The 11542-nt window shown below is 45.5% G+C and overlaps 1 protein-coding gene across 4 annotated transcripts; it reads left to right on the top strand.

Annotated features, from left to right (window-relative positions):
* The first annotated feature begins 1976 nt into the window (after nt 1-1976).
* Nucleotides 1977-8489, top strand: tspan12 (tetraspanin 12). Of its 4 annotated transcripts, none has more exons than XM_084038278.1 (7): nt 1980-2588; nt 4386-4468; nt 4549-4684; nt 5761-5826; nt 7392-7451; nt 7560-7703; nt 7781-8489. In XM_084038278.1, exons 1-7 carry the CDS (start codon nt 2523-2525, stop codon nt 8096-8098), a joined length of 873 nt encoding a protein of 290 aa, XP_083894404.1. In that variant the 5' UTR covers nt 1980-2522; the 3' UTR covers nt 8099-8489. The 4 variants fall into 4 exon arrangements, with proteins under 4 accessions (XP_083894406.1, XP_083894404.1, XP_083894405.1 ...); XM_084038279.1 differs by having other exon boundaries at nt 1981-2409; nt 7344-7451; XM_084038277.1 differs by having other exon boundaries at nt 1981-2588; nt 7344-7451.
* Nucleotides 8490-11542: the final 3053 nt, after the last annotated feature.

Raw genomic sequence — 11542 nt, 5'->3', positions numbered from 1 at the left:
GATGATGACGCAGGCGGATGTCGGTGTTCCGATTGGTTGAAACCTACGCGGACGTTGATAAGCGTTTTCAGAACAAATGCCTTGTGGGAGTTGTAGTTTAATAGACGCCGAGCGCGTTTCTTTTGTAAAGCGCATCCCCAAATCAGTCCCAAGACATTTAACTTGAAAGTACTCTCTATTATTACTCTACCTGTCTGTCTCTACATGTCAACCCTGTGATATACTGGTTACCTGTCTGTCTCTACATGTCTCCCTGTGATAGACTGGTTACCTGTCTGTCTCTACATGTCAACCCTGTGATATACTGGTTACCTGTCTGTCTCTACATGTCTCCCTGTGATAGACTGGTTACCTGTCTGTCTCTACATGTCAGCCCTGTGATAGACTGGTTACCTGTCTGTCTCTACATGTCAGCCCTGTGATAGACTGGTTACCTGTCTGTCTCTACATGTCAACCCTGTGATATACTGGTTACCTGTCTGTCTCTACATGTCTCCCTGTGATAGACTGGTTACCTGTCTGTCTCTACATGTCTCCCTGTGATAGACTGGTTACCTGTCTGTCTCTACATGTCTCCCTGTGATAGACTGGTTACCTGTCTGTCTCTACATGTCAGCCCTGTGATAGACTGGTTACCTGTCTTTCTCTACATGTCAGCCCTGTGATAGACTGGTTACCTGTCTGTCTCTACATGTCTCCCTGTGATAGACTGGTTACCTGTCTGTCTCTACATGTCAGCCCTGTGATAGACTGGTTACCTGTCTGTCTCTACATGTCTCCCTGTGATAGACTGGTTACCTGTCTGTCTCTACATGTCAGCCCTGTTCTAGACTGGTTACCTGTCTGTCTCTACATGTCAGCCCTGTTCTAGACTGGTTACCTGTCTGTCTCTACATGTCAGTCCTGTGATAGACTGGTTACCTGTCTGTCTCTACATGTCTCCCTGTGATAGACTGGTTACCTGTCTGTCTCTACATGTCTCTCTGTGATAGACTGGTTACCTGTCTGTCTCTACATGTCTCCCTGTGATAGACTGGTTACCTGTCTGTCTCTACATGTCAGCCCAGTGATAGACTGGTTACCTGTCTGTCTCCACATGTCAGCCCCCTGATAGACTGGTTACCTGTCTGTCTCTACATGTCTCACTGTGATAGACTGGTTACCTGTCTGTCTCTACATGTCTCCCTGTGATAGACTGGTTACCTGTCTGTCTCCACATGTCAGCCCCCTGATAGACTGGTTACCTGTCTGTCTCTACATGTCAGTCCTGTGATAGACTGGTTACCTGTCTGTCTCTACATGTCTCCCTAGACTGGTTACCTGTCTGTCTCTACATGTCAGCCCTGTGATAGACTGGTTACCTGTCTGTCTCTACATGTCTCCCTGTGATAGACTGGTTACCTGTCTGTCTCTACATGGCAGCCCTGTGATAGACTGGTTACCTGTCTGTCTCTACATGTCTCCCTGTGATAGACTGGTTACCTGTCTGTCTCTACATGTCTCCCTGTGATAGACTGGTTACCTGTCTGTCTCTACATGTCTCCCTGTGATAGACTGGTTACCTGTCTGTCTCTACATGTCTCCCTGTGATAGACTGGTTACCTGTCTGTCTCTACATGTCAGCCCTGTGATAGACTGGTTACCTGTCTGTCTCTACATGTCTCCACATGTCAGCCCTGTGATAGACATACCTGTCTGTCTCTCTTTAGATTCAGAGTTCATTAAAATAAATAAATCAGACATGAGTTTGTGTCCTCTCCTGGGTGTTTGTGTTTGTGTCTCCTGTTTTGGCCACATCATGTCTGTCCTCGGCTCACCGGCAGAGGCCTCCATGCGTCTCCAACACAGCAACAGTCCGCCTCCTGGCCTCCTGACCCCGCGGCTCACATTCCTCTGTCCTCCCCCAGGACCACCGAGTGACGGGGAGGGGAGGAGGGAGGAGGAGGAGGGAGGCTGCCCGCGTTTAATTAATGAGGAAGAAGAAGAAGCGGCCGGGCGGGACGGGACGGGACTGCCCCCCTTCAGGCGGCTCCAGCTGCTCCACACTCTGCGGATTCACTTCGACGGTCCGGAGCTCCGCGGAGAGTCGAGGAGGCGTTCACGGTGTTTATTACAGTGTTCTGACGGGCTTGTTTCTTCTCTATCACACAACAACGCCCGTTAACGCAGAGCTCGATGCGGAACCGTCGAGTCTCCGGTGCGTCCCACGCGCTGCGTGATGATTGATGGGAAACGTCCGCGCCGCCGCACGCAGCTCCGCAGACCGCAGCCAGCCGGCGGGACCGAGGGGAAGTAAGAAACCACCTGTTGGGGAAGTTTCCTGGAGCTCCTCACGAATAAACCCGAGCTGTGAAACCGGACGCCGGACGGAGCCGAGTGGAGACCCCGGAGCTTTTACGCGCGGAGCAGGTGCCGTTCCACCGGAGAGGCTCGTCTCTAATGAGTGACGACCCCCACAGTGTTGTGTGTCCGCAGTGAGCATGTTGCCATGGTGTCCCGGTCTCAGATGAGCCCCGGTCGGCATGGCTCGGGAGGACGCAGTGAGGTGTCTGCGCTGTCTGCTGTACGCGCTCAACCTGCTGTTCTGGGTGAGGAGCTGCTGGACCCGGTTTTACTCGAGACGAAGCCCGGCAGCTCACCGAGGCTGCACGAGGGATGTACCTGGTTCTGATAGAGTTGGGTGGGAGACCTGGTTCTGGTTATCGTGGGTGGGAGACCTGGTTCTGATTGTCTTGTGTGGGAGACCTGGTTCTGGTTATCTTGGGTGGGAGACCTGGTTCTGGTTATCTTGGGTGGGAGACCTGGTCAGGAATCTATGATTTAGTGTTAAACCTGTCGGGAGAAGCATCTCACTTAAACACACCTGCAGTCTTATATTGTAAAGGACGTGTTAGTCTGTGTTTATCACAGTGTTCTGCTGAACCAGAACATGAACCCATCATCAGATCAGATGATTTCACTCTAAACCACATGAGCCTTTATATGAAAGTTAACGCTTACATTGAAAGATCAAGTTTACAGTGATAGTTAACAGTTTACAGTGCAAGTTTACAGTTAAAGCTTAAGTTTACAGTGAAAGTTATAGTGTATAGTGAAAGCAAACGTTTAAAGTGAAAGCTTAAGTTTACTGTGAAAGTTAAAGTTTACAGTAGCAGTTAACGTTTACAGTGAAAGTTAATGTTTACAGTTAAAGTTTATAGTGAAAGTTAAAGTTTACAGTGAAAAGTTGAAGTGTACAGTGACAGTGAAAGTTTGCAGTGAATGTTAAAGTTTAAAGTGACAGTGAAAGTTTACAGTTACCATTTACATTTACCATTTTACCATTTACAGTTAAAGCTTACAGTGAAAAGTTAATGTTTACAGTGAAAGTTAACGTTTACAGTGAAAGTTTACAGTGACTGAAAGTTTACAGTGAAAGTTAAAGTTTACAGTGACAGTGAAGGTTTACAGTTAAAGCTTACTAGAGCCCGACCGATAAAGGATTTTGAAGGCCGATACCGATACAAATGTTTGTTGATTTAAAAATCCGATATTCCGAGATATCCGGCAATATTTTTTTTTATTATTTCAGAAACGCCGAACAAAACATTAACAGATTTCCCTAACATTAGTTAATTGTAGTTATTTATGAGTCTTCACAAAAATAATATGATAATGCAGTTTAAAAATAAACTTGGTTATTTTATTGTCACAACGGAACAGAGGAACATCAAAATATATTAAAGTTCTGATAAATAAAATGTATAAAAATACAAACTTATGATATAAAACTTAAAGTCCTTTGAACAAAAACACAATAACAACAACAACAACCAAACACAAAGTTACCAGTACTAAAAGACTTGGTAAGCTTCATATATATAACTTCGAACAAGACTGGAGACAAATTCTGTTAAGTTCTATGAAGGTGTTTCGTATTCATTTATCGGCCATTATAAATGCCGACAGTTTGGAAAATGCCTAATATCGGCCGATAATATCGGCCCGCCGATATATTAGTCGGGCTCTAAAGCTTACAATGAAAAGTTTAAGTGTATGGTGACAGTTAACATTTACAGTGAAAGTGTACAGTGACAGTGAAAGTTTACAGTGAAAGTTAAAGTGTACAGTGACAGTTCCAGTTTACAATGCCAATTAAAGTGTACAGTAACAGTTAAACATTACAGTGAAAGTTAAACTTTACAGTGAAAGTTTACCGTGACAGTTAACGTTTACAGTGAAAAGTTAAAGTGTACATTGGCAGTGAAAGTTTCACTGAAAGAGATAGTTTGTGGTAAAGTAGGCCACCGTCCGTCCACCAGTCTGAGAACATGTTTCACATTCTGAGATGTTATTTGTAGGCAGCAGAAACTGATCCATGTGTGTTTATTTATGTTTCCATCCAGCTGATGTCAGCATGTGTGCTGGGACTGGCAGCCTGGATCAGAGACTCTCTGAACACTGTCCTGACCCTGACAGCCCACACCAGGTGAGTCCCACACCAGGGTACCTGTCTTGGTCTGACCAGAGTCCATGAAAGATAAATAAACCCTGTTTCTGTGTCTTCAGGCTGGAAGAAGCAGCCACCCTCACATATTCTCCAGCTGTCCACCCTGTCATCATTGCTGTGTGTTGTTTCCTCATCATTGTGGCCATGGTGGGGTACTGCGGCACGCTGCGATGTAACCTGCTGCTGCTGTCCTGGGTAGGTTGGTGGTTGATTGGTTGGTTGGTGATTGGTTGGGAGGTTGGTTGGTTGGGTGGTTGGGTGGTTGGTTTGTTGGTGGTTGGTTGGTGGGTGGTGGGTTGGTTGGTGGGTGGTTGGTTGGTTGGTGGTTGATTAGCTGGTTGGTTGGGAGGTTGGTTGGTTGGTTGGGTGGGTGGTTGGTTGGTTGGTTGGTTGGTTGGTTGGTGTTTGGGTGAGTGGTTGGTTGGTTGGTGGTTGGGTGGTTGGTTGGTTTTGGTTGGTTGGTTGGTTGGTTGGTTGGGTAGTTGGTTGGGTGGGTGCGTGGGTGGTTGGTTGGTTGGGTGGGTGGGTGGTTGGTTGGTGGTTGGTTGGGTGGGTGATTGGTTGGTGGTTGGGTGCTTGGTTGGTTGGGTGGGTGCGTGGGTGGTTGGTTGGTTGGTTGGGTGGGTGATTGGTTGGTGGTTGGGTGGTTGGTTGGTTGGGTAGTTGGTTGGGTGGGTGGGTGCGTGGGTGGTTGGTTGCTTGGGTGGGTGAGTGGTTGGCTGGTTGGTGGTTGGTTGGTTGGGTGGGTGGGTGATTGGTTGGTGGTTGGGTGCTTGGTTGGTTGGGTGGGTGGTTGGTTGGTTGGGTGGGTGATTGGTTGGTGGTTGGGTGGTTGGTTGGTTGGTTGGGTAGTCGGGTGGGTGGTTGGTTGGGTGGGTGCGTGGGTGGTTGGTTGGTTGGGTGGGTGATTGGTTGGTGGTTGGGTGGTTGGTTGGTTGGTTGGGTGGGTGTGGGGTGGTTGGTTGGGTGGGTGGTTGGTTGGTGGTTGGGTGGGTGGTTGGTTGGTGGTTGGGTGGTTGGTTGGTTGGTTGGGTAGTCGGGTGGGTGGTTGGTTGGGTGGGTGCGTGGTTGGTTGGTTGGGTGGGTGGTTGGTTGTTGGTTGATCAGTGTTTTATAAATGATTCAATGAATAACTACCTGGCATGCCCTCTTGCGCCGCCGTCCGGTCAAAGCTTCCATTAGACGTGTGGGTTCCTGCTCCCCAGAGGATGAATGAGGTGGTTCAGCAGGTCTGGACTAATTGTCTCTACATTGACTGATTTGTGTTCCAGTATTTCTGCAGCCTGCTGCTAATCTTCTGTGTGGAGTTGGCGAGCGCCGTCTGGACCTACGACGAGGTGAGAAATATTTAAAAAATCATCAATGTGTTTTTTACACCCAGATGGGAAAATATTACCACATTTTTATTGCAATACTATTAAAAAATTGTCTTTTCTTACTTGTTTTATCAGAAAATCATAATTTAATTCATCTAATTTTTTTATTTTTATTTTTTTTAATCTATTCTGTGAACATTTCATGGTGCTGGCTGTCTGGAATGGACCAATCAGAGAGCAGCTAGTGAGCAGCTGAAGTGTTCAGTTACGTCTCGCTTCTAAAAATAACAAGAAATGTCAGCTATGAACGGCTCGCTGCTGCTCTCCGATCAGATCCTGTTTCAGGCCGGACACGACAACGTACACACAACGTACACTCAACGTACACACAACGTGACACAACGTACAGTCAACGTACACACAACGTACACTCAACATACACACAACGTACACACAGGGGGGCATTAGCTCAGGAGGTAGAGCAGATGGCTGGCGACCGCAAGATTGCTGGTTCGATTCGACTTGTTTCGACTCCTAGCTGAGTGCCTGGTGAGCAAGACACCTCAGCCTAATTGCTCCTGACGAGCTGGCTGTTGCCCTGCGTGGTTGACTCCACCGTCGGGGTGTGTGTGTGTGTGTGTGTGTATGTGTGTGTGTGTGTGTGTGAATGGGTGAATGTCAGTCATTGATGTAAAGCGCTTTGGAGAAAAGCGCTATATAAATGAGACCATTTACACAACATACACTGAACGTACACACAACGTATACTCAACATCCACACAACATACACACAATGTACAGTACACACAACATACACACAACGTACACACAATGTACGCACAACGTACACTCAACATACACACAACGTACACTCAACGTACACACAACGTATACTCAACATCCACACAACATACACACAATGTACAGTACACACAACATACACACAACGTACACACAATGTACGCACAACGTACACTCAACATACACACAACATACACACAACGTACACACAACGTACACTCAACTAATATAGAGCTAAAATAAAAATGACTGAGGAAAATAAAGAGAGTAGTACTAGTTGTAGTAGCAGCAGTAGTACTAGCAGTATTAGTAGGAGTAATAGTAGCATTAGTAGTACTAGTAGGAGTATCAGTAGTAGTGATAGTAGTACTAGTAGTAGTAGCAGCAGTAGTACTAGTAGTATTCGCATCAGTAGTACTAGCAGTACTAGTAGCAGTAGTAGTGATAGTAGTACTAGTAGAAGTAGCAGCAGTAGTACTAGTAGTTGTCACAGCAGTAGTACTAGCAGAACTAGTAAGAGAGTCTCCATCATGAAGACAAACAGCAGCTGTGTGTGTTTGTCACCGTATCTCACCTGTTCTCCATCACTGCAGGCCTCACCTGCCCTGGGGGGTTGTGGGTATTGTAGTCAGGATGAATGGTCTCTTATCAGCGGAGCAGAGAGCTGGCACATCTGTCTGTCTGACAGGAGGGTTATCTGATCTAATCAGTGTGTGTGTGTGTGTGTGTGTGTGTAGCCCTCCGTGCAGCGCTCTGATATGATCAGTCTTAAATCTCGGATGCAGAACTACGGCCTGCAGCGTTACCAGTGGCTCACACACACCTGGAACAGCTTCCAGACTGAGGTCAGAGGTCACACACACACTCACACACACACACACACACACACACAGTTGTCAGCACACAGGTCACATGACCCCCATGTGTGTGTCTGTGTGTGTGTGTGTGGACAGTTTAAGTGCTGCGGAGTGATCTACTTCACTGATTGGCTGGAGATGACGGATATGGAGTGGCCACCAGACTCCTGCTGCTCCAATCAGTATCCAGGATGTGCTCGCCACGCCCACTACCACGACCTCAGCGATCTGCACCAAGAGGTGAGACAGCGTCATCGCCACACATCACGTGGATCCTGGGGGGTCTCTGGTCCCTCACGGTCCCGGTTCTGTTTCAGGGCTGCGGTCCAAAGATCTACGGTTTCATCCGGGGGACAAAGCAGCTGGCGGCGCTGCGTTTCCTGGGCGTGTCCATCGGCGTGGCCCAGATCCTTGCCATGGTGCTGACCCTCACGCTGCTCTGGGCGCTCTACTACGGTCGCAAGTCTCCAGAGACCGAGTCCACGGCGCCGGCGGCGGATGATGACTCTGACCCCCTCGCAGTGACTCACGGAGCCTCTGCCTCGGCTTCGGGATGCAGCCGCGCCAATAAAGGCATCGCCATGGCGATCGCCAATCCCGGCGAACATCAGTTTGAGATGGAGCGTCTGTCGTAGCGCTGTAGTATGGAACCCGTCTCATCGTCTGATTGGTTGTGTTGATGATGTCACCGGGAATATAATATTACTGATGAAGAGATTGGAATGAGACTCTGACGGAGCACAGACAGGATGCATTCTGGTACTTTGTGTTTCTTCCCTGGATGAGAAGACGTGGATGTGTTGAATATTTAATGAGCTTCTTCTTCTTATTGGAGCGTTTTCGCGATAAAAACAAACTTTAAAGCAGCAATGAGTCTGGAGAGGTAAAGATGACGGTAAACGTAATGATGGAAACTACAATTACATACGAGCCGACTAACTACAAAACCAACGTTAGCTTTAGACGACAAAACCAACCTTAGCTTCACACGACAAAACCAGCATTAGCTTTAGACGACAAAACCAACGTTAACTTTAGACGACAAAACCAACATTAGCTTTGGACGACAAAACTAACGTTAGCGTTAGACGACAAAACCAACGTTAGCTTTAGACGACAAAACCAACGTTAGCTTTAGACGACAAAACCAACGTTAACTTTAGACGACAAAACCAACATTAGCTTTGGACGACAAAACTAACGTTAGCGTTAGACGACAAAACCAACGTTAGCTTTAGACGACAAAACCAACGTTAGCTTTAGACGACAAAACCAACGTTAGCTTTAGACGACAAAACCCACATTAGCTTTATCGACAGCATTGATAACATCCAGCCGGATGTCGCACTTGTACTCCCCCCCCTTCCATTGCATCCACGTCACAACACAGCTGTTGCAGGAAGCGCATGCCCCATAACGGGTTGCCACTGTTCATGTTAGCTAGAAGCTAGCTTTAATAATATCTTACCAGTTACCTCGCATAGCATTTCAGTCCTTGAAACTCTTCAGCCGACGATCAAACGCTGAACCAACATTCACTCGGGTCTTTTGTCACTTAGCACTTGGGACTGGGACCGAAAAGCCACCCGCTTACCGTCAAACTCAGACATTTTACCGTTTTTTCCACACTAACTGGCGACCCCAAAGACACTTGACCCCTGACTATGCAGAGATACCATGTGATACCAACGCAGTTATTCTATTGGCTCTCAAGCCTCGCTAGAAGCTGAAGTCACATGTCACACATCTACAGAGAACAACATATCCATTACGGACCGACAAAATGTTTTAAAATGATTAATTCACAATCAAAAATGTTTTTCACGAGAAGTGATACTTTTGATTCTGCACCTTTCTAAAAGCTCTGTGTATGTATTATTTTTTTTAAAGTATTCATCAATAAAAATGTTATCAATATGACCTTTAACTGTAAAAATATTGCATCGTAACAGATGTTATTGTAGAAATTGTCTCCTCGATCTAAAACATGTTTCCATAAAACAACGATAAATGTTTGAATGAAAACACTCCAGGTTTTACGATGACGTTTTATTGTTTTTACAATATTATCCTCAATAATTGATCGTTTCATCAACACAAGCTGGAACAAACCAAAGTAATAATTTACAGGTGAACCCTTGAATCCTTCCTCTTCATGCACATTAGAAAAACATCACAAGGAGTGTTGCAATAAAAAACAAGATGAGTCACTATGTCATAAACAACATTACAGCATGAACAACAATATTAATATTATTTTACAACCAAAAATAACAATAAGCTCCTCAAAAGGTTCCTTCACAAACCGAAAACAAACAGAAGACCCACGGTCAGCAGTGATGCATGATGGGAGATTCATAGAGCGCTGCAGGAACGAGTCCTCCAACAGGGACATGACTCAGCATTTTTACACTTCCTGTTCCCTCGTCCGAAGTTCCGTTCACACCGAAGGTAAAGGGAATTGTTCATGCGACGCTGTTGCAGGCAAAGTCAACGCAAATATGCAAACAGCAGCTACGATGTACAGCAGCTACAACGTTACGATGTACAGCCGCTACGATGTACAGCAGTTACAACGTTACGATGTACAGCAATTACGATGTACAGAAGTTACGATGTACAGCAGTTACAACATTAGGATGTACAGCAATTACGATGTACAGCAATTATGATGTACAGCAGTTACGATGTACAGCAGTTACGATGTACAGCAGCTACGATGTACAGCAGTTGCAACGTTATGATGTACAGCAGTTACGACGTACAGCAGTTACGATGTACAGCAGCTACGATGTACAGCAGTTGCAATGTTATGATGTCCAGCAGTTACGATGTACAGCAGTTACGATGTACAGCATCTACGACATACAGCAGAAGCTACGACGTACAGCAGTTACGATGTACAGCAGCTATGATGTACAGCAGTTACGATGTTACAATGTACAGCAGCTACGACAGACACCAGTTCATCGTACAGCAGCTACGATGTACAGCTGCTACGACGTACATTTGTAATATTTATATTGAATACAGTAAAGTGTTCTCCCTGAAATCAGTTGTGTTATAATAAAGTAATATTTAACAAACATCGTTCTCTTTTATCACAAATTGACATCACAGTTTTTCAAGATGGCAGTCCAGATGTGCTCATGTGTCAGCAGACAGGAAGTTGGTCAGCTCTGGTAAAAAACAACAACATCTACAGAGTCAGGACTTGGACGCCGGGCCGCTCGTATCCATGACAACGGCGGGCATCTGACTGGCGTTCAGTCAGACCTGCATGCAAACACAGCGACCCATGCACGCAAACACTCAGCGATACACAACATGCTACACAGCATCTCCACCTTAACACAGCACTTAAAGGGCCAGCGTCACGTCTTTACTGGATCATCACCTGATCATAACAGCCGTCGGGTTTTTACATCTACATACGGAGTCCACCGTGTTCCTAAGGTGGCCCAGAACGCACAACCAGAAAACAGTTTCAGTTGGTTGCAATCTGGAACTTCACCACCAGATGCCGCCAGATTTGACACACCTTTAAAGGAAAAGCTCGTCATTTTGGGAAGAACCTTTGTTAGCCATTTTACCCCGAAATCAATAAATAAATATATGAACAAATACAAACATGGATATATAGACAGCAAATTATAAATACAAGTGAAAGCATTAATTTCAATTAGATACAGTGACATAATTGATGTCTAATCTTTGAAATACAATTAAAAAATAAAATCAAAATAATACACCCCAACATTTTTTTAAATTGCATATCGTTTTGCTGTTAAATTATATTTTCTTTCAGTTTGTCCGAGAAATAAAACTGTCCTATAAATTTGTTTTAAAAATGCGTCTTTGTGTTTTGTTGGATATGAAATAATAAGTGTGGTTATCGGACCGCGTGACCTCATCATGTTGCTTTTAATGTTTGCATTGAAAACTCGGAGCGGACAACAGACATCAGCATTTGTTGATAGATTTCATGTGAGTCAGATGTTTCAAAAATGTATTTGCAGGATAAATGTTGAAAACACAAACTTGCTAAGACAGATGCTAACTGCTAGCCTAGCTAAACA

This window comes from Eutrigla gurnardus (genome assembly GCF_963514095.1).
Source record: "Eutrigla gurnardus genome assembly, chromosome: 21".
Lineage (NCBI taxonomy): Eukaryota > Metazoa > Chordata > Actinopteri > Perciformes > Triglidae > Eutrigla > Eutrigla gurnardus.
Note: the sequence above shows the minus strand (reverse complement) of the source record. Positions and strands in the feature narration are given on the sequence as shown.

What these genes read in the sequence shown, in the direction of transcription:
- tspan12 (XM_084038277.1), top strand. Translation starts at nt 2,523, where the DNA reads ATGGCTCGGGAGGACGCAGTGAGGTGTCTGCGCTGTCTGCTGTACGCG. An exon ending in ACCTGCTGCTGCTGTCCTGG is followed by an intron (nt 4,685 to 5,760) that starts GTAGGTTGGTGG and finishes TTTGTGTTCCAG; the next exon opens with TATTTCTGCAGCCTGCTGCT. An exon ending in CCGTCTGGACCTACGACGAG is followed by an intron (nt 5,827 to 7,343) that starts GTGAGAAATATT and finishes GTGTGTGTGTAG; the next exon opens with CCCTCCGTGCAGCGCTCTGA.